Raw genomic sequence first — 22742 nt, forward strand, 5'->3', positions numbered from 1 at the left:
AAATCAGACTGCAAATACAGTGAGCATGTCCGTAACAGGGTGGAACATTCCTTTTTAGTGTGTTTGATATTCGTTTGGGTTCTTTTCTAGCATTGAAAAACTGAGAGCGCAGAACCGAGGCAGAGGCGTTCTCACCATAAAGAGCTTCTAACACCGTAAATATGAGCTCAGCTGTATTTCGTTTTGCTAAAGGCAAAATTAAAATCTGTCTTTTTGCTCTTCCATCTAAATGACAAATGGAAAACCCGGCTCAAATTCCTCTGGAATATTTTGTAAGTTAAAAGCAATTACTTTTCCACTCCCCAAAACTAATTTCAGAATTTTTGCCTGTGAATATTTTATATTTAAAAGTCCAACAAATGTCGGCATTATCCTATAACTAATTCTCATTACTGGGGCGTGCCTGTTCAGTCATCCTTTCGGTGCTCCACTCTGACTTAATCAATGCCTGCCGACCAAACGACAGTTGTAACACACACTAGTGCGTATTAATAAGGTAACGTGCATTGATTTCAGAGCTGAACAGAGAAATGACACAGTGGTTACAATCAATGTTCCCTCTAATTTTTCATGTGTCTGGGCATACACAAAAAGTCCCTGAGTACACTGTGGACCACTGTGAGCAACATCAGACGTGCACGCTGTGGCCATACCAGTATCACACCTGTCCAAAACCCGAGATCATAGCAAGTTACATGGCTTATTAAAATAATCAAATTACACCAGTCATTTCCGTTAGTTTACTTTTAATATAAGTGATTTGGCTTAAAATGAAAAAGAAAAAATAGTGTTGTTAATTAGCTGTGTAGTATGTTATATGTCAGTGTGAGGGTTCTGCTGAATGTGACGCTTGAGGTAGTCCCATTTCCATTCAGTCCACATTTTTCATTCCGAAAACTCGCTTGCTACTTTGGCTTCGCAGCACGTTTTGCAGAGCAGACCTTTCTCACTCGAAAAAGAAAAAAGCTCACTTGTTCTTCTGTTTGCACACACTCCGACAGCTATTCCATTTTAAAAGAACCGCATTTATTTTTTACTTTGGCTTGGTGAGATGTGCCACTGCCCGTTCGTTTCGCCATAATAAGGGGTTAGTAGCATTTGCGTCTCTTAACTTCGCCGCACTGCTACCTAGCCAACCCGCAAAACACCGGCGCCGCGGCGCGTATGGGCAGTGCACGTATGCTACTCATAAAGCGCTGTCAATGACATTGATTGGCTGCGTAAGTGAACCGCATCATATCATTGGCTGGACACCTGTTATTCGCTGAGTTACATTGCAAAATGGTGCAGAATAAATTGTTATTTGTCTAATTTATTCACAGTTCATGTTGGATTTTATTTTATGCGCAGCATTTCCCCTACCACTCTTGAGGTTGTTGATAAAGCAAAAAATGCAGGAACTTCTGGCAGTCTGATGTTTCACATTAAGGCCTTTATCTGACCAGACAACAGTTTGTATATTATAGTGCAATCCATCACTAACCAACTGACAATAATTAATTACACAAGTTAAATGTGAAACACTAGAAAACGTCTGGCATACATCATACCTCATCATAGTTGTATTTCTTGTGGGAGAGAAAAGCATCTCTTTTAGAATTATTTTAAAATGTTCTGCCCTTATGCTATTCATATACATTAACTCAACATTGAACTTGGTCATCACCTCTAGGCTGGTCAACAAACTCTGTGACCTGGGGATCAGCTCCTCTCTCTGCAACTGGACATTGGACCCCAGTCTGTCAGGTTAGACAACTTTACCTCTCCCTGATCCTGAACACTGGTGTTCCACAAGGCAGTGTCCTGAGCCCTCTCCTGTACTCCCTCTTCACCCACGACTGCAAAAGGTGGTGAAAACCGCCTAACACGTCACTGTTGCCCAGCTTCCTGCCATTGTAGACCTCCAGTGCAAACGGTGTCTGCACAGGATCATCAGGGACCCTTCACATTCATGCCACAAACTGTTTGCCCTCCTACCATCAGGCAGGCGGTACAGGTCTCTTCATTCCTGCACCAACAGCTGTTACATTATGCATGTCTACCTCAGGGACCTCATTGCTGCTATCTCTGCATTCTCGATTGCACATCTATGCTTAGAATTGCCCTTTATACCCGCACAACTATTATCCCTTTGTAACATACACTGTATTTAATACTTGTACTTGTTCTGCCCTCTTCTATTTGCCTTAATTTCACATTTAGTATTGCCATTTGTACTGCATTTGCCTTCATTGCACATCTATACATTCCACTTCTAATATACATATAGTTACTACTTGTAAATGTAACTTTTCTGTCCTCTCCTTTGCACTTCTGGTTAGATGCTATCTGCATTTTGTTGTTCAGTACTTGTAACTGTTCAATGACAATCAAGTTGAATCTAATCTAATCTTATTGACACAAGGCAATTTTTTTCCAACAACGAAGGCCTGTGAAAACACTGTGACACCAGTTGTGTGGATACATACTGAAACAAATGACCACCGGCTGCCTCCATGTGTCACACTTTTGTTCATGGTCACTTGGTCCCTCAAACCCTGAGTGGTCCCTCATTATTGTCCATATTTCCAGATCTCATCACTACTTCACCCTTTCAAATCATGTCCCACTTAGAAAAATATGCATTCTTCAGTTAGTAATTATTACATTTTAATAAATGTAGATCAACTGGCTATGTAAACCACAGGTAAGTCAGCTATAGAGGTTTCAGTGTATTTCTGACACCATCATTCATGCCATGATGGTAGCACAAGTCAAATAAATCCACAGACTATTTGATAAGAGAACTGATTACACAACCGAATCAGTAGGAGTTTTAATTGGTCATCTGGGTGTTTTGGCATGCTGCCAAGGCTGAGAACATTGCAGTATGAGGTGTAGCAGGCAGATGCAGCAGGGTTTGTCAGTAATCCAAGGAAGAACACACTGAGGTGAATGAGGCCTGAAAGCCTGCGGAGAAAGTCACACAGGCCTAAGTGTAAGACGGTATGAAACAACAGTATTACAAGCCAAACCACTGTGCCGTAAACGAGATCATATATATGATTCAGTTCATCATAGCAAAGCAGTATTCACTTAGCGGTCAGCGTGTTTACAGTTCAGACAGTGCAGAAAAGCCATCAACCTATACACATTCGTGAGAGTGCTTAGAAAAATCAACCATCCTTACCAAAATATATATATATATTTTTAATACATATACAGTAATACAATGGCCAAGCAATTCCATGACATTTTAATTCACATTGGGGGTGTCAAATGATGCTGTTAAAACCTTAAAATCTAGCCTTATGTTACTGCTATAATCTCAAATAAAAGACAAACGTAAAATCTGGAAAAACAAACATATATATATATATATATATATATATATATATATATATATATATACACACAGCTCCGGAAAAAAAGAGACCACCACAGAATTTGCAGTTTCTTGGGTTTTACTATTCATAGGTATGTGTTTGGTGGAATAACCCTGGTTTTTATATACAGCTTTCATGCGTCTTGGCATGCTCTCCACCAGTCTGTCACATTTCTGTTGGGTGACTTTATCCCACTCCTGGCAGAAAAATCCAAGTAGCACGGCTTTGTTTGATGGATTGTGCCCATCCATCTTCCTCTTGATCAAATTCTAGAAGGTTTTCAAAGGGGTTCAAGTCGGGCTGATCGTGACAGAGTTTTGATCAGGTGGTCCTCCTTGATTTACCTGGCTGTGTGGCATGGAGCAATTCTCAGAGTTGGGGAACATGGTCAGAGCAGAAGGAAGCAGGTGTTCTTCCAGGATAACCTTGTACTTGGCTTGATTCATGCATACTTCACAAAGACAAATCTGCCCGATTCCAGCCATGCTGAAGCATCCCCAGATCATCACCGATCCTCTACCAAATTTCACAGTGGGTGTGAGACACTGTGGCTTATAGGCCTCTCCAGGTCTCCGTCTAACCATTAGAGAACCAGGTGTTGGGCAAAACTGAAAATTTTACTCATTAGAGATGACCTTACTCCATTCCTCTACGGTCCAATCCTTATGGTCTTTTGCAAACGTCAGCCTGGCTCTTCCTTGCTTCTCATTGATGAAGGGCTTTTTTCTAGCTTTGCACGACTTCAGCCCTGCCCTTAGGAGCCTGTTTTGAACCGTCTTCAGTGCACTTCAACCCAGCTGCTGTTTGCCATTCTTTTTGTAGGTCACTTGATGTCATCCTATGGTTGTTGAGTGACATTCGAATGAGTTGACGGTCATCATGGTCAGTGGACAGCCGTTTTCGCCCTCTGCCTGTCAGTAGCTTTGTTGAGCCCAATGTCCGTTGCTTGACCTTGTTCTTATGAACCGCCCATCTTGGATGGAAGCAACATGACGCTCGCTGTATCCCTCTGCCAGTAAAGTCAGAGTTGATCCCTTCTTTTCCTCATTCAAATCTTTTCTTTTACAACTCTTTTGTCATGGTGAATAGTTTATTTCAGAGGTGTCAAACCGGTTCCACGGAGGGCCGAGTGTCTGCAGGTTTTTGCTCTCTCCTTGTACTTGATTGGTTAATTAGGTCACTGATTGGTTAGTTTCTACCCTCACCTGGTTGTGTAGGTATGAACTAGGAACCAATTTATAGGAAAAACCAAAAACCTGCAGACACTCGGCCCTTTGTGGAACCGGTTCGACACCTGTGGTTTATTTTATTCAAATTACCTTTGAGGTACTACTTGCCATTCAGCTTTTGCCATTCAAGAGGATAGTGATAACCACAGCAGGGGTTTTTATACTTTTCCTCGTTAAATTCGATTTGGTTCAGGTAAACACCTAATCAGTACCTAATAAGTAAAATGAGGTGTGCCTGTGTTGGAATTTAACAGTGGAATGGAAGCAATACATGTAGAGAAGCTGATTTAAGAAGAAATTGAGTGTTCTCTTAATTTTTTCCAGAGATATATATATATAAACACACACACACGCGATTTCAGCCTACAGATTAAAGTGAAAAATGCATCACAATAGCATTGGGAGTGCAATTTTGCCGGTCTTCTCATTCGATCATGCACATTAACGCTACAGAATTCCAACCAAGGGCAGTGAATAATAGGAAAAAAGACTTTGTAAGGAATGTTTAATTATGAGATGCCTTTATTGTACTAATTTTTGGAATCCAGTGACACAGACGCAAGACAGAGTCCCACCCTCCCCTCCCCTCCCCACACATGGGCGGAGGAAGGCCTAAGGGGGAACGTACCGTTGTCTCGCTCGTACTCTTAAATTAAACATAAAGATATAATAGAATGACACATCCAGGTGCATTTCCACAGACACGCACGACATGCATTCAGGGACTTAGAAACCACAGCGACTCTGGTCACACACAGCTCCATTTTAGAAGGAAACAAGAATGACAAAAATGGCTCACTTAAAGTCAGTAAACTCTCCCTATGGTCCACGATCAGTCTGCTGATCCAAGCCCTGTCCATCTTTATTCAAGCCCTGTCCATCTTTATTCAAGCCCTGTCTATCGTAATCACTTTCAGGACAAAAAAAAAATATGACAAAAAGACAAACACAGTCCTACTATTCATAACGGGATTGCTTGCTTAAATACGAAAGTGGAATTTTTTTTATTTCACCGTTTTTCTCATTTTCTGTTAACTCATGGTGTTTTTGAAGAATGGAATACATTTGTCATACTAAAAATCAGCTCATATAGGTAAAACTAGGCCCCTTGCCACTGGCTTGCCACCCTGCTATAGAATCTAAGTAAAATATAAGTTCCAGATGAGGTCTTAGTGGGCCGTTGGTCCTGACAGAGTTCAGTCCTCCTCACTGCCGCTGGCTGAACCCGCCTGGATCAGAAGAAACAAACAATCCTTTAACTCAATACAACACAGCTTGTATATCAGTGGGGTATTCCATATACAACCTAGCTGTTTTGACCATATAATTTATTAATTATGAGTGTCTCTCTGCCGGTGCAGTGTTTTATAGAAAATAATGTTACAATAAAAGGACACAAAGGGCAAACAAATTACTTCAAAATATCTGATATTGACATATGTCAGGGTGCATGTGAGGGCGCAGTCAAAAGTCTAATTTTACCTAAAAACAGGAGAGGCTGGAATGACCTGCAAACACCTGGCCCCTTCATATAGAGCGTAGGGGCGGCTGTTCTTACACCATAGCATTGGCAGTGATGTCGTATATAAACAACTGAGGCACTGAATAATGGGCTGGTCTTTCTAACTGAAATGCTGTGATTGGCTGTGTGCCATCAGCGCCATCTGTTTACTGGAGTAAATGTTCAACTAATACGGATGCCATTAAGCTGTATTCAACCAGAGTTGATTATTGCATTTAGTAGTGTTTCTTACTTCCTCCTGCTCCTCTTCGCTGTCGTCGTCGCTCACCACAGGTTTGGCTCGGGAGCCGCGGCCACGTCTGCGCTGGCTCTTCCCTCTACTATCCTTCTCCTTCCTCCCCAGCTTAATCTTCACCTTCACTGAACGAGCTGGCAGAGTGACAGAAAGGTCCATGATTGCACAATTCGTCAAAAGGATTTACTTCAACAAATAATATAGTCGAAACACTAAGTGCAGGTGTTAATACTAACACTCACATTCAGACTCCGAGCCTTCGTCGACCTCTTCCTCCTCCTCTTCACTATCCTCTCCTTCACTATCCTCCTCCTTCTCGATCTTCTGCCTGACGCTGGTGAAGACTGACTGCAGCACAATGGAGTCCTCATAGATCTTGGGGGAGACACCACAGAAATATGAAGTCAGCTGGTTGGCTTTCACCACATTAGATGCCTACAGTGTCTCAAACATGCAAGCCCTATGAGAAGGAGCACATGCACTCAGTGGGCACCTGGAATGTAACCAGATTTGCCTGACTGCCTCCAGAAATTCACATTGTGTTCCACTCACAGCGATAATGCTGGACACCATCTTAATTGCCTGACTTCCAATTCCTGCTTGATGCCAATTGGTTGTTGGCCAGAGAAGCCTTTACTTTCATACCTGGATGGGATTTGTTTGTTCTCTGGATACCTCTGGTCAGGGTGCCACTTACCAGAGAGCCCTCCAGGTTAAAGGTCTGGGCATTATTACACAACAGCATTACATCCTTCTCCAGGTCATTCAAACTGCGGTACTTATGGCTGCGGATCCTCTCCTGGAGGAGAACCGAGAGGAGAGGGCATCAGAATAGGAGGAGAGAAGGGAGCAGAACTGGTAAGCAACATGTCACTTGGTACCACCCATAAGCATCGTTTGACGGACTGGAATGTCCTTGTCTTGGAGACGTGTTAACAGGTTAGCTCCATACCTTAATCTTCCTGAAGTCAACAGGCTTGCGGATAAGCTCGTAGTACTCTGGGAGCTCCTTTCGTGAGGGCAGTTGGATAAAGACCTCACTCAACTGGCGCCCATTGCTGCTGTGAAACAGGGCAACAGGGGAATCGGAGCTTAGTCCAACACGCTCTGACCATGAAACGACAGGTTGTCAACCTACACTCGTCCAGACAGCCCTCCAACTCACCCGTCCCGGTACTTGATGACCGCGTCCACCACTTTCTTCATCTTCTTGGTGAGTGAAGGAGGGTTCGGGGTCAGTTTTTCTGCTGGGGGGCGCCCGCGTTTCTTGCCCTTTTTGACCTCCTCGTCCTTGTCGCGGCTACGGCCTCCACCGCTGGAGCTGGGAGTGGCCGGCCCGGGCATGTCGTCGCGGTCTCGCTTGCGCTTCCGAGTGGTCTTCTTGTGACGAACCTCCTCCTCGATGTCCTCCAGGTTCCCATCCTCTATGGCCTGAGGGAGAACCAGACATCAGTGTCACAGGGCACAGATCTCAGTCTCATAAAACCCTTCAACTATAACCGTGGGATAGCTGACCTTGAGCCACTGTTTCTCAGTGAGCGAGTCACTGTAGTCCACCTCCTTGCGCTGGCGAGAGCCGCGGCCGAACATCTTCTCCTCCTCTTCCTCACAGGTGAGCCTCTCCACCTCGGCATCGTCCTTTATGATCCAGGTGGGCAGCTCGTCCTCCTCCATCAGACGGGGCTTCCTCTTGGGGTTGCGGGCGTCCTCGCGGCGCCGGTCCAGGTCCATGCGCTACAGTGAGACAGACAGCAGACCATCTTTAAGGTCCGTCTGAGGGGGTCACTAACAGGTGCTGGGTTGCGCCGAAGCCCCACAGCTAAAATCCGACATCTGAAGTCTTGAAATGATTACGGGACTGACCATGAACTGGTCAAACTCCTCCTCGCTCCTGGCAATCATCTGGTTGACGGTTTCATCATCAGGCACCTCGTCCTCCTCCTGCAGACAACGGAAAGTTCAAAGGTGAGCACGGGGTCGCTATTGGTGCCATGTCTCTGAACTAGACATCTTGAATGCTCATCAGTTATGGAGGCATCATACAATGCATGGTAACATATCAAATATTATTATTGGAAGAATATCCTAATGGATGCGGCTGGGAAACAGACTGATACCAAGAAACTGCTGCTCCTAAAAACACTCAAGAATAGAAGACCACCTGAATGAGCTGACAGCATCTGGTTAACAAGTCAAGAAACAAGAGGAGGAAGATTTTTGAAAGTCAGAAAAGTTGCTGTTACTGAAACAGAGCTTCACTACAGGTTCATGAATAAGAGACTGCGAGAAGGAAAAGGAGGAAAGTAAAACAGATTAGAAAGAAGGGAAGGAGAGACAGCGAGTGAACGGTAGGTAGGTTGGCGTGTGGGCGGGTGGGTAGTGTGGTGGACGGTCAGGATCGGGGTCACACCCACCAACGCCCCCCCAGTGCGCCAGCCCCCCTGGGCCCCGACCTCGTCCTGTTCCTCGTGCTCCAGGATGGCTTGCAGGAAGGCACGGCGCTCGTGACTTGACGATTTCTGGTCGAACATGCCAGCCTGGATGACCTTCTGGTCCACGTTCAGCTTGTACTTGGCAGCGGCCAGGATCTTCTCCTCCACACTTTGAACGGTGCACAGACGAAGCACGCGGACCTCGTTCCGCTGCCCGATACGGTGGGCTCGGTCCTGGGCCTGCAAGTCCTGTTGGAGAGAAGGGAGTCAGGGCAGGATGTGCTGAGGGCAAGTTCAATAATACTAGCCCATTACTACTGTTCTATATCAGAAATCTATAAGAACAACACGGGACACATTCAAATGACAAGCTCACAACGCTACAGTCCAACTGCCAGGTGAAGAGCTGTACCTGATGTGGGTTCCAGTCAGAGTCGAATATGATGACGGTGTCAGCAGACTGCAGGTTGAGGCCCAGCCCTCCAGCTCTGGTGCTGAGCAGGAACACAAAGTACTGAGAGGCCGGGTCATTGAAGGTCTTCAGTAGCATCCCACGGTCCTCAGCCTTGGTGGTTCCTATGGAGATCAAGTCCAACGGTGTTAGCCACCAGTTTCTACAGGGCAACCGTAGGAGGGGATATGCAAATAAGGTGACCGCAGCCAGTGATCAGAAATGACCCTGAGGAGATGGAACAACTCCCACACTGTATGATAAAGTATGGTAAAGTATGGTAAAGTGTCTTGAATTACATTATCCCTCCTAACCGGGCTAAATCACTATTCCAGCCTCTCACCATCCAAACGGAGGTACTTGAAGTTGCGCCAGGCAAAGTAGTCCTCCATGATGGTCATAGTGGATGTCATCTGACAGAACAGCAGCACCTTATGGTCAGTGGCCCTCAACTTGGGCAGGATGCGGTCTAGCAGCTCAAACTTCCCAGATGCACGGTAAAGGTCAGGTCTGGGGGGAGATGAGGCCGGGAACAGGGGTGAGGCTGACTCAACATACAGATCAACCAACTACATGGTGAAGCTTCAAAATATAACGGGAGCAGGCGCTTTGCTTACCCTGAAACTACACCTCCGGTAAAGCCTAAATGCTCAGAGAAAGACTCCTGTGAACAGAAGAGTTCCAACGTATTAGTGAACATCAACATGTACTCAGCTGATGGCTGAGTTAAGGGAGCCGTGCTGTACCTCAATCTGCTGGAACATGTATGGATGGTTACAGATCTTCCTCAGTTGCATGATGGTGTTCATCAGGGTCTTGGTGCCTCCTTTACCCTGAAATACAGCAGAGGCCTAGGTCAGTCCCCCTGCGCTACCACCCCGACATAAGTGTTGAGGCCCTTCTCCAGTACGCCCTACCTTCTTGTCTTTCTCAGAGCCGTCGGTGAGCAGCACTCCCTTGGCCTGCATGTGCCGGTACAGCACCCTCTGCAGGGCTGACATGTCACACTTGATCACATACTCCACCTAGGGACACAGGGAGAGAACAGGTTAACACATTAAATCGAATGGTACATTGAAATTATATCCGATTGGTTCACCCATGCTGTCCTTCGGGGCACCGAAAGGAACCAGACCTTCTCAGGGAGCTGGGCCTCCACCTCCTTCTTCAGCCGGCGAAGCAGGAAGGGGCGGAGCACTTTATGCAAACGACGGATGATCAAAATGGTCTCTTCCTCGTTCAGATCCACCTAGGGGACGAGACAGACTGGACTAAGACTCCAGCCGCGACGCCTCCGACAAACACGCCCAACCAAGCGCACTGGCCACCCCTAACCCGCTGAACTCACCTTCTCTCCCGTCATGGCGAACGGGGCGTTGAACCACTGCTCGAAGGTGCTGCAGGACTTAAAGATGGTGGGCAGCAGGAAGTTGAGCAGGGCCCAGAGCTCAGGCAGCTTATTCTGCAGCGGGGTGCCGGTCAGCAGCAGGCGTCGTGGGGCCAGGTAGTGAGTGTTCAGAACCACGGTCAGCTTACAGTGGTGGTTCTTCATACGATGGCCCTCGTCCACGATCATGTACTTCCAGCGCAGCTTCAAAAGGAAAGTGGAGAGTGGCTTAAGGTTTCCTCAGGTTGACCCACGGCCAGGCCATATTACCGCCCAAAAATAGTTTATTCTGTAGCATTAGTCAAGTGTGTTACGATTACTCAGAGTGATTTGAGGAGATGTGTCCTTACCTTAGCCAGCACCTGCTTGTCTTTGATGATGTACTCGTAGGTGGTGAGCAGCACATTGAACTTGCCGCTGCGCAGGATGGGGAGGAAGGCCCGGCGGGCTTGAGGGGAGCCCTGAACAGAGACACCCAAACACACATCAACACCATCCACCAGGGACACTAGGACACCGGGTGCCCTTGCATAAGAAAGCACTTTAAGGGCTCTGAAATACCCTACAGAGAATTTTCCACATGGAGTGCCTCGTTCAAACGGACATCACCCTGAAACAGGCTTGGAAAGGGGCTACTCACTTTGTAAGAAACTTTAACCACGGTTGGAGCCCACTTATCAAACTCATACACCCAGTTGGACAGAGTGCTGAAAACAAAGATGGGCGATAAACTGATTAATGTAGCTCTCTGTGCTGCCACCTAGAGGTGCATAGGTGTTGCAACAGACAAACAGAAACCAATCCGAGTAGCGGAGAGGAACTCACGAGAGCGGAACGATGATCAGGAAGGGGCCGTTGATGCGCTTATACTCCATGAGGTAGGTGATTAGGGCTATGGTCTGAATGGTCTTGCCGAGACCCATCTCATCAGCCAGGATGCCGTTTAGGTTGTTGTTGTACAGAGACACCAGCCACTCCAAGCCCTTGATCTGAGAGGAAACACACAACAGTTCACAGTCACATAGTAATCAAGTGAACATTACTTTGCTAATGAGATCCATTCTCCTTCGTCCCAGTTTCTTTCATAAACCACCAGAGCACGGACACAAGCTGGAAGCATGTCACTGCCATGAAGCGGTTTGATTTGTTTACCTGGTAATGCTTCAGCTGGCCGTTGACCAGCAGGGAGGACTGTTTATCCACTGTTTCGGTGACGGCGTGGGCCACAGCGTAGTAGGACTGCAGGCCCCGGGCAAACGCCGCCTCCGCGCTGTTGTACTCATCATCTACATCCTGCTTGGCCTCCTCGATGATGTAGCGAGCGTCCACCTCCGACACGTCCTCCGTGTCCGGGTCTGGGATCTTCTTCTTCTCCTCGGTTGGAGCCTGGGAGGGCTGGGGCTCCTCCTCTTCCTCCTGGAGGTACAGACGGAGATCTCAGACACAGGCGACACAGGCTCAACACGTCTCTGCCCGGGTGATCTGGCTTATGCTGGCTCTGTACATGCTGTAGTGAGGGTCTGTCCCTAACAGCAGCGTCCATGATGGTCTGTCCCCCATGATGTAAGACAGGCAACTAGAGGAATACCGCATCCTTACACAGGAGGTGAGACAGAGCATTGTCTCTCTCTTTTGGCCACATACCTCTTCTTCCTCAGAGCCGCTGTCCTCACTGTCGGAACGAGGAGCTACTTCGTACCTGAGGGGGAACACAGTTCTAACGGTTACCCAAAGCGGGTTTATTTAGACTGGAACAGGACAGACAATTGTTATATCACATTCCTCAGACTGTGTTGTTCTAAATCCCAGTCTGAGGGCCTGAGTGTCTCTATGATCCAGCTGTCGCTGTGTTTAACTGACCCAGGGTTCATCTCCAGCCAAGCATCCAGCTGGCCAGCGCGGGGGGCGTCCAGCCCCGTCAGGATCTTCCCACTGTCAACGTGGATCACCTTCACAGGCAGGTCACTCATCTGACTGGTCTCATCCAGAGGCTGGAAAACAGGCATAAAGACCCAGGTATATGACTGCCAATATGATCATCTCACAGTAAATGAAGAATCTTGACAAGAAGCATGGATCTAGGACAAAAAGTTGGCTTTTTTTTGTCATCACAGCATCATTAAGGGCCCTTTTCATGAAATCAAATGTCATATTAGCTAGAAGGGGCATATTGTTCATGGTATTCATTGTTTGTCTCTGAGGGCAGAGAAGACGACTTTCAAAGAAAGTGCGGAAAGAAGTGATCCAGATTTTATCAGACCAAAACACAGACCAGGGGCTCCAAACGTTGTTTCTAGCTCAAACCCTTGGGAGTCCCAACTCACCTCTCCATCAGGTCCCAGGGCAGGAGGCTGGCCCTCTGCATTCTCTGGCTTCTGGGGAACACGCACAGTTTGGATCAGTTTCATCACATTGCAGTGACACAAGAGGCTGCAGATCGCCAAACAAACACAACGAAACACAAACATTTGTCCACATCATGACTCACCTTCTTCTTCTTTTTCTTCTTCTTCTTGTCCTTGAGGGCCTGATCAGCCTTATGGGCTCGGACAAGATCGGTGAGGTTGGCCACGTACTCGTCTGTCTGCTGCAGCAGGTATGCCAGACGCTTGTCCTTCTTCTGGTCGATGAGCTTACGATAGCCCTCCTCATCCTCGGCCTGGACAGTGATACACATTGACGGGTGTTACAGGGTGTTACAGGGTGGGGGACTAAGGCTATTAGACAGTGCAACTCACCATCAGCCTCCTCATTCTCTCCTTCTCGATGCGCTCATTCTCCTTCTTCTGCTCACGCTCTGTGTTGGCGTGGTACGTGGCCACGGCTTTAGTGGCCTTCTGGAGCTTGGCTGTGATTGACCGGTGGTACTCCTTAAAGTCCTTAGCATGCTGAAGAATACTGTTAAGGTATTCCTAAAAAAACAAACAAGAAAACAGGATATTTATGCCGTACAATACGACACAAAGCGCTTGAAAGTCTTAAGTTAATAGCCACTGACATTTAGGTTTTGAAGAAATGTACCAAGTCCAGTACCTGGTGTTTCTGGCGACGTTTGCGCTCCTGTTCAATCTTCTGCTGCTTCTCAAGTTTCTCAGTAATGCGTGCCTCGCGGAGGGACTGGCGCTTGCTGCGCTTGTAGGCCTTAGCGTTGAGCGCTGTCTCCAAGGCCGTGTCGCGACGCATACATACCACCACCTCCTGACGCAGTTGCCTCTGGAAGTTGAGCAGTCGCAGGGCCTTGAGCTCGATGTTGGCTTTGGTCCGGAGGTCTCCAGCCAGAGACCCTGGTAGATGCTCCAGCTCCTGGATACGGTGGGTGATGCGAGCCTGCAGCCTGTACTCTCTCTCCTGGAGGATTTCTACTGGGTCCAGGCCACGAGGCTTCTGGATGGGCGTGATGCGATTCTGCTTCTGGTGCAGCACCATTGGTGGGGGCTGGGAGGGCTGCCCAGGGGACTGGGTCTGGGGGGGCATGACCGGGGAGGCAGCGGGGGGAACAGAGGGGGGAGCAGGGGAGGGTCGTCCAGTGGGCTGGGGGGGAATGAGCTTCTGGGGAGCAGTGGAAGGAGCAGCAGCATTCACCATGGGCCCTAGAACATATCCAAGGAGTTGTTAGTTATATTATTTCTAATAGTTATATTAGTTTTAGAGACATTATCTGGTGCATGTTAAACGTCCTAGGTCCGGTAAAAATTGCATCACAGGAAAGATAACACAGACTAAAGTCACTACAGAGATTAGGGATTGACCAACATATTGGCTAGCAAACATGTTAGACGATTATAGGCAAACATTTAATATTTGGCATTGGCCAATTGCTTTAAAATGGCTGAGTTTTCGTAATGTTGTGCTGTGTTTTCAAAGCCTGAGAAATGTTTTCACTCTCTTTGTTGCTTTGGTTTTATTGTTAATTATGCACTCAGTTTTTTTATAAAGTCTAATACCAAATTTACTACATTAACTTTGAAGCACTGTATAATGTACAATTATACGAATAATTAATATTTTATACAAATTAACACAGTATCATTTAAAAATGTTCTATTCATTGTACGTAGCTTGAATGTCTTATTACTGAAATATATAGAAAACAAATATGATTCAAATTTCCATTGGTTGAATCTACAAACATCAGAAGAAACATTTTGAATTTGTTTTATGCCAGAGTACATGGGTACAGAAATGTAAAAACACATGTATTGGCTGAACGTGTTATATGAATAATGGCCAAGACTTTTTGGTGCACCGTAACCAATTGAGTAGTGCACTCACATACAAACCACAGTCCACAAGAAATTCAGGCTCACCTTCAGGCCACTGTTTAGGGGGGCCGTTGGTGGGCTGGCCCTGCATGCCAGGAGGAACACCTGAGGGTCCTGGAGGTGGCATGTTGGGCCCCACCATTCCTGCTAGAAGACAGGGGGATATTGAATATGATCAGACACCATCTGAATATTCACATTCACAGAGATCTAGACTGAAATCTAGCTGACATAGAAAATGGTGCCTGAACAGCCTTTCCAATTTTCACCACAAGGGGTCTCTATTCGCAATTCAAATTACATATTTTCTTTGTCTGAGATTTGAGAGCTTTTGTTTGGGATTGACTGCAAAATGATGGGCATTAACGTGTCATCGATAGGGTTGTCAAGCTAACTAACAGACTGCGTAGCAGAACCTTTCAGGTGCCCATCCCCACTCACCATGAGGTCTGTTGTAGTTTGCTGGAGGCTGTCCGGGCCCCGCCCCAGGCCCTGCCCCAGGACCAGCTGAAGGGGGCATGTTGGGCATCCCGGGCTGCTGCTGCATACCTGGCATAGGCCTCTTGCCCTGCACCGCCATCTGCAGGTGGTCTGGTAGGGGCTGGCTGCGGGCCAGCATCTTGTAGGCCATGATCTGGGCCCGGAGCTGGTGCAGCTGATTCTGGTTGAAAGGGGTGGGTCCCCCTGGCCCCACACCGCCAGGCCCAGAACCACCACTCGGGCCTGGGACACCACCACGGTTCTGCTGGCCCATGGCCTGGGGGTCACTGCCCTCCATGGGGACACCACCAGGGCCGGACGGCATCATTGGGCCAGGGGGAGGGCCATTGGCCGGAACAGGGCTGGGAGCATGCTCAGAACCCCCCAGCGGAGATGGGTATCCTATGGAAGTGACAACAGCATTGATGAGAAAAGTAATATTTTAGGTGAATGAAATACACCGGTTTAAATTATTAATTAAATGACTAGATACAACGAAAAAGGGTCAAATGGATGCTAATAGACTACAAAGGATTTAAGCCAAGAAAAACCAAAGTGCAGCATAATGATTAGTAATACGATGACTTTCATTAGGAGCTGGATACATGATACAAATACTTCAACAACCAGTCTAACGGACAAGGACAATTAAAACCCCCAATGCAACAGTCAGGCAAACAGACAGGAGAGCTGATGATTATGTGGTTTTGCAGCAGACGCTGTCAGTTTTCTGGCCTGAAAAGGGAAGCCTGCTGCCCCACCCTTCCATTGGGCATCTCCTGCTGACGCTACCTAACATTCTGCACAGAAAGTCAAACAGGGAAATGGGCGGTGTTTAACGTACTGGCTTTAAAGACAACTGCAGTAAATACCTACCCATATTTAGTTCACATGCAAAAATAACCTTGTGTTTAGTTTCTTCAATAGAACGTCAGTGTTTCCTCTGGTACGGTACCTTGGGAATGTTGGTCCATGGGGCTGGGTGGGGGTCCCATTCCACTGTGGCCCCCTGGTCTCAATCCCATTCCCTTCATCTGTCCGTAGCGAGGGTCGTCAGGCATGCCCTTCTCATGCATCCCTTCCATAGGCTGCGAGAGAAAGAAGACAACACATAAATACGGTCATACAGTGGTTAGAGCATCGTACTACTAATCCAGAGGCAGAATCATTCATGGATATCATGTTTACATATTGGCATGCAGTTTGGAAATGACTTAATTTAGCATATCGATAGCTTAGCGCAATTGCTGCTCCACACAACAGGGAAACAGACTGGATGCTGATAGTCATTAGAAATAAGATTCTATCCACTTTCACAATCTTCCCCTGTTACCATCACAGATTAAGCTATAAAGAATGCAGTGTCACGATGTATACACATTCAAAATAACGAACACACTCTACAAATGTAATAAATTATTATTAATTATTAATGTTTATTCATTAACAATTGTAATAGTTTTACATCACTATGCAACTACAGTGAAATAGTAGTGGACAATTGTTTCTTATTATTTGTAACAAGTGTAAAATATGCATACGAAATAACTTAAGACTAACAATCGACAACCCAGTTTTGCAGCAGTTAACATACGTATTTCCCTGCTTTTGAGAAATAAAAGCAGCATAGGTCCAAAAACCTTTTAAGCTAATCTACTGTTGCATATTCCTGCAACAGACAATCAAATACATTAATGGGATAAGAAAAATTATGTTAAGAAACACAGCTTACTTTGAAACATGGTGCGATCAATGCCTCAGTTTTAGCAGTTGAATTGGATGTTACATACACAACACTGGTAACAACATACCAGGAGACCCCTTTGGGGTCTGGCAAAGTAATTTACTAGTGTAGTTCTGTTAATTTCAGCACCATAAGGCCAGTAGTGTGGTTAGTGGTGTTTCTGTAGATGTAATTGTTTGTTTTTCGCTTTAAATTTAAAAACATAAGGATTTTGAGAAAGATTGTTTGGTGTTTCCGGTGGCTAAATTATTACCAGGCAGATCCTCTAACTTTTAAGGAGCAGCTGCAGATTTTTATTTTCAATCATTAAGAAAATTAAGAGAACATGAAATTCAAAAAGCTGCTGTGCATGTGTATTATTTAAACACTTCACATACAGCGGACTGGCTGCATTTCTTTTCATCATTATGTTTTAACATGTTTTCATTTTATAGATCTGATAATTGAGCCCATGTCACCATCTCACGTAAATTATCGATAATCTGAGATTAAACTGCCAAAATAAAAACCCTAAACCTATTTAAATGAAAATTCCACAAATAAATAGTCTATATAGCCTAAGGAGACAGGCACATCATTCAAAGCAGTGTTCTACACTCACCTAAAGGATTATTAGGAACACCATACTAATATTGTGTTTGACCCCCTTTCGCCTTCAGAACTGCCTTAATTCTAAGTGGCATTGATTCAACAAGGTGCTGAAAGCATTCTTAAGAAATGTTGGCCCATATTGATAGGATAGCATCTTGCAGTTGATGGAGATTTGTGGGATGCACATCCAGGGCACGAAGCTCCCGTTCCACCACATCCCAAAGATGCTCTCAGTACAGTGAACTCAGCCATTTCAGTACAGTGAACTCATTGTCATGTTCAAGAAACCAATTTGAAATGATTCGAGCTTTGTGACATGGTACATTATCCTGCTGAAAGTAGCCATCAGAGGATGGGTACATGGTGGTCATAAAGGGATGGACATGGTCAGAAACAATGCTCAGGTGGGCCATGGCATTTAAATGATGCCCAATTGGCACTAAGGGGCCTAAAGTGTGCAAATAAAACATTCCTCACACCGTTACACCACCACCAGCCTGCACAGTGGTAACAAGGCATGTTCTCATTCTGTTTACGCCAAATTCTGACTCTACCATCTGAATGTCTAAACAAAAATTGAGACTCATCAGACCAGGCAACATTCTTCCAGTCTTCAACTGTCCAATATTGGTGAGCTTGTGCAAATTGTAGCCTCGTTTTCCTATTTGTCGTGGAGATGAGTGGTACCCGGTGGGGTCTTCTGCTGTTGTAGCCCATCCGCCTCAAGGTTGTGCGTGTTGTGGCTTCACAAATGCTTTGCTGCATACCTCGGTTGTAATGAGTGGTTATTTCAGTCAAATTTGCTCTTCTATCAGCTTGAATCAGTCGGCCCATTCTCCTCTGACCTCTAGCATCAGCAAGGTATTTTCGCCCACAGGACTGCCGCATACTGGATGTTCTTCCCTTTTCACACCATTCTTTGTAAACCCTAGAAATGGTTGTGCTTGAAAATCCTAGTAACTGAGCAGATTGTGAAATACTCAGACCGGCCCGTCTGGCACCAACAACCATGCCACGCTCAAAATTGCTTAAATCACCTTTCTTTCCCATTCTGACATTCAGTTTGGAGTTCAGGAGATTGTCTTGACCAGGACCACACCCCTAAATGCATTGAAGCAACTGCCATGTGATTGGTTGATTAGATAACTGCATTCATGAGAAATTGAACAGGTGTCCCTAATAATCCTTTAGGTGAGTGTATAAATCCACAATACATCAAAAAGCAGTAGACAAACTGAGCAATCGCGCTATGCTAGTTATTTAGTTGTTATTTCTAGATTCAACACATTTGAAGGGGAGTAACAAACAGGAAAAAAAACCAAAACAACAAATAAGATCTGAATAGAAATGCCTGTCCCATGTGCTAGAATGAGCCCTGTCAAACTCTGATATGACCAGCTACATTGTGGCTGCCTGGATGTGGAACTCTAGTAAATGCAAACTTTGTATGGTATATTCAATTAGGACTATAAACAATACATTTCTGCAATACTTGTTCAATACCCACAGGTTTTTAATTGCAGTAGTTGCATTTGTGAGGTTCAGAAATATTAAGCAGAGGGTAGGCTACGCAGATCAAGTCAAATTAGAGCAATGTGCAGCTAGGGAGACTGGGTACAGGGGAGCCACAACTAGCCTATTGTATGTTAAGAGCAGAAGCTTCAGGGTATATGGCAAAAGTGATACTTGTCCCCCTGCGGTCATTTTCTCCAAATTAGCTGAATTTTTTAAAATCAAAACTATTTCCCAAAGTTGCATTAAAAAATTGTTGCACTGTGACTGGGGTTATAAGGACATGGTTCTCTCCACACATCAATCAGCTGATCCATGCTTTTCATGCCGAACATGAAACTGACAGGCAGTTTTCTGGTCAAATAAGCTATGTGTGTCTAATAAAATGCATAGCAAATCAACAGCATCAGAAATGAATCTGATTGGCCAGAAACAGAAATAGCGTTTCCCTCAAATGCCCCTATCCTGTCCTACTTTGTGCATCTGGTGCATGTTCTCCTGAGGATATCCTGATGGTCCCTGTTGAGGGTGGGGGTGTCCAGAGGCTGGAGGGCCTGGGCTGGGTCCCATCATGCTATGGGCCGAGCCTGGGGAAGGGCTGGGTCCCATCATGGCTCCTGGAGATGGCCCCGGTCCTGGGGACGGGCCCGGCCGGGGGGTCCCTCCCATGGGGGGGTCGGGGGTGGACATCTCTCAGTGGAGCCTGGGATTGTGACAGCAGCAAGCTCCACTCTGCAAAGACAAATGAGAGATCAGCTACTGACCAGCATTTACAAAGGATCGATCATATGATCTCTATGTAATCATCAACAAATCACTAACTTTGTGTTGTGTGGGCTTTTTGTTATAAGATATTTTCAAACTACACAAAACAATACTAGTTGGTTTAAAACGAGATCCAGTTTTTAAGATGGCAGCTATTTGGTAGAAGGCAAATAAGATTCCAGTATATGTTAATCTGCATGATTTACACAAACATGCGCAAGTACAAATAAAACAGCAAAATAATGTTGTTGCATAAAAGGCTGCCTTGCACATTTTTTTAACAACTCATGAACTGCACGGGAAATATACTCGACTGGTCGAACCTGTCTGCCATACACCTGAGTTACTATATTTGAAAGTCAGTGTCTCATTACGTCATGAAGTGTCTCATTCAATCAAGCACAAACATTCAGGGCAAAAAGTAATTAAATAGAACAGTCGTCTTTTTTCCCTTCTTCAGTCGTAACCTAAATCATAACATCAAGATGATTACATCAAGCGATCAGCCTTCCACAAATAAAGAGTCTGATACTATTACAAATAGCATTGAAAGAAAATTTTAAATTGCACGTATAATGTAATAAACGCTAAGCATTCAAGCTAGTGTGAGGAATGACCATAAGGGTAAAGGGCCTTTAACGTTTGGCCGCGAAAATAGGTTTCTCTAATACATACAGTTGCTACCCACCCCTGCATAGATCCGAAAGAGGAAACATGTAAACAGAAATCCAGCAGTGTGGGTAAAGTTGTCAACACGGTGACTGCTGTTGTACCAGCCATTATATTACTGTAGTGAAAAATTAAAGTACAGAGTACAGCTAACCATACTTCAAATATTTGAGATTATAATAGTTTCTACTCGTCGGGAATACTTATCTAACAATTAACGTTGAAACTGTTATAGGGTACTGTTTGGGAGGGGGAAGCATCAGCTTGGTAGTTAGTACCGGCTAGTAGTACAGTACAGACGACTTGGTAAGATGCTAGCTAGCACAATCTGTTATTGGCCTCCCTACTCGCTATTTAAATGACCAAAGCAAAACAAATATCTTACTAGGTAGCAGAACGCAGCTGCTCGCTTTTACAGTTGAGTTGGTTATAAAAATCAGCGTCGGCAATCTGGTAACGTTAACAAATTGATTAACTACATTAAATAAAAAGCGTAACGTCGGGTACCAATAAAGCCACAGACTTCGTTTGCTAACTTAGCCCGCATACAAAACTTAGCCACATAGCTACTTAGCATAGCTTAACTGGCAAGGTAACGTTAGGAATACACTGTAAATACATAAACGCTGTTGGGTTTGTCTACAACACAACTAGTGCAATTGAGGACATAAGCCATTAGCGACTGTATGCCGGAAACAATATGTATACATAATACATTATTAAGTGCAAGTAACAGGAACACAAAAACACAAAGAACCATTGCCGTAACGTCGTTAGCTTGTAAAGGAACAACGTCTGGTGCTAGCCGACCATGCTCTCGTAACAATCTTCCGAATTTGTTTATTTTAAAAGTTAATGAAAAATATTCGAATGAATGATCCATCCGCATCCGGTACCCTTACCCCAGTCCCCTACTCTAGATACATATTCCCCCAAACAAAATTCATTCATTTCACTCTACCGCCACTGCTGCAGCCTAGCCTAGTCGTGTTCCTTATAACTAAAGAGGTTAACTAAATGTTTAAAATTGGAAATTACCCACATCAAATGTAAATAAGCATGACATGGACAGTATTTAAAAGACTAAAACGGCTGAATCTGACTTACAGTGAAATCACCGGTCGCCGGTAGGTCCCTTTCCAAAGCTACTAGAAACAAAGAGCGACCTAGCCAGTTAGCTTTTTCCCTCTCACCTTCCCCTTCTCGTCTGATTGTATCGCCAAGGAACGGCCCTCACCACCGCTACTGCGATACAAGAGCGCCCCCCTCTACAACTACCGCTGAACGTCAACTACACGCGTCGATCCCACTGAACCACTGGTAAATCAGAACGCATGCCCAGTCGAGGCACCATTGCAGGGAGGAATGCGGGGGAAGTATGTCTACGTGGGGGATGGGTCGTTCATATTGAACTCTTGGGATTGGTGTTCATAAAGTCATAGGACATTACTTATGTCGAGATGCAGACTTCTTTTAACGATGTTGGACTTGGTAGAGAGACACAACTGCAAGTGACTACGGACTGTGTGATCTGCAAATCACCTTGCATCGTAGATAACACTTGTTATGATTTGTAGATCAGTCAGTCACAATATACCCATGGTACATTGCGGTTTTAATGCTCTTGAACACCACCACTAGAAAAGCTCCTTAGGGTGTTTTTATTAAGAGGGTCAACATTTCAAAATGGTTAGACAAAAATGTTAATATAATTTCACATGATACCATCTATATACATATACAATTCCACCTAGCAAAAACAGTTTATACATATTCAAAATGTCACATAAACCAGACTATGCCAGAGGGTTATACCTACTCAGATTTAACTCAAGGTTATCAAGGAAAGTCAGGGTTGACAAACCCTAAATTGGTGTTAAACGGTACAACGACGGTGATTAAGATGTTTTTTAGTTGACTCTGTGTTAACCTAATTGGAGTTTGTGCGCGTTCACCTAAAAGGGCACATTCGACAACACAGGGTGAGTTTTTGCACAATGGCTCGTGCTCCGTATTCTTCCCTGGAAGAATGCATGTTTATAATGTCAGGACTTTAAAGAAAGGTTAACGGCCAAATCTAACAATGTAGCTGCCAACA

At 45.2% G+C, this 22742-nt stretch overlaps 1 protein-coding gene across 6 annotated transcripts; it reads right to left on the reverse strand.

Moving 5' to 3' along the window:
• Positions 1–5093: 5093 nt before the first annotated feature.
• smarca4a (SWI/SNF related, matrix associated, actin dependent regulator of chromatin, subfamily a, member 4a) lies at positions 5094–22023 on the reverse strand. 6 transcript variants are annotated; one of them, XM_020051119.2, is made up of 31 exons: positions 21752–22023; positions 19685–19942; positions 16319–16451; positions 15325–15765; positions 14929–15027; positions 13655–14211; positions 13360–13533; positions 13110–13280; positions 12946–12993; positions 12482–12612; positions 12266–12320; positions 11774–12037; positions 11447–11610; positions 11262–11328; positions 10972–11082; positions 10583–10825; positions 10370–10483; positions 10152–10259; positions 9981–10067; positions 9852–9898; positions 9578–9744; positions 9196–9359; positions 8766–9032; positions 8215–8292; positions 7867–8085; positions 7517–7782; positions 7304–7409; positions 7049–7150; positions 6594–6726; positions 6349–6485; positions 5094–5823 (listed from the first exon to the last, which is right to left on the reverse strand). In XM_020051119.2, the coding sequence occupies exons 2-31, from the start codon at positions 19898–19900 to the stop codon at positions 5791–5793; spliced, it is 4902 nt and encodes a 1633-aa protein (XP_019906678.1). In that variant the 5' UTR covers positions 19901–19942; positions 21752–22023; the 3' UTR covers positions 5094–5790. The 6 variants fall into 6 exon arrangements, with proteins under 6 accessions (XP_019906678.1, XP_034151100.1, XP_034151099.1 ...); XM_034295209.1 differs by having other exon boundaries at positions 6588–6726; positions 12946–12996; positions 14929–15030; XM_034295208.1 differs by having other exon boundaries at positions 6588–6726; positions 7304–7412; positions 12946–12996; positions 14929–15030.
• Between the last annotated feature and the right edge of the window lie 719 nt (positions 22024–22742).

The sequence above is a fragment of the Esox lucius genome, chromosome 11, assembly GCF_011004845.1.
Source record: "Esox lucius isolate fEsoLuc1 chromosome 11, fEsoLuc1.pri, whole genome shotgun sequence".
NCBI lineage: Eukaryota > Metazoa > Chordata > Actinopteri > Esociformes > Esocidae > Esox > Esox lucius.

Bases quoted from the DNA above. Each gene is read 5' to 3' on its own strand.
- smarca4a (XM_034295208.1), bottom strand. From the start codon at position 19,900: ATGTCCACCCCCGACCCCCCCATGGGAGGGACCCCCCGGCCGGGCCCG. The intron at 8,293-8,765 runs GTGGGTGTGACC...CGTTGTCTGCAG, and splicing joins GGCGCACTGGGGGGGCGTTG to GAGGAGGACGAGGTGCCTGA. The intron at 7,413-7,516 runs GTGAGTTGGAGG...CCTGTTTCACAG, and splicing joins GTCATCAAGTACCGGGACGG to CAGCAATGGGCGCCAGTTGA.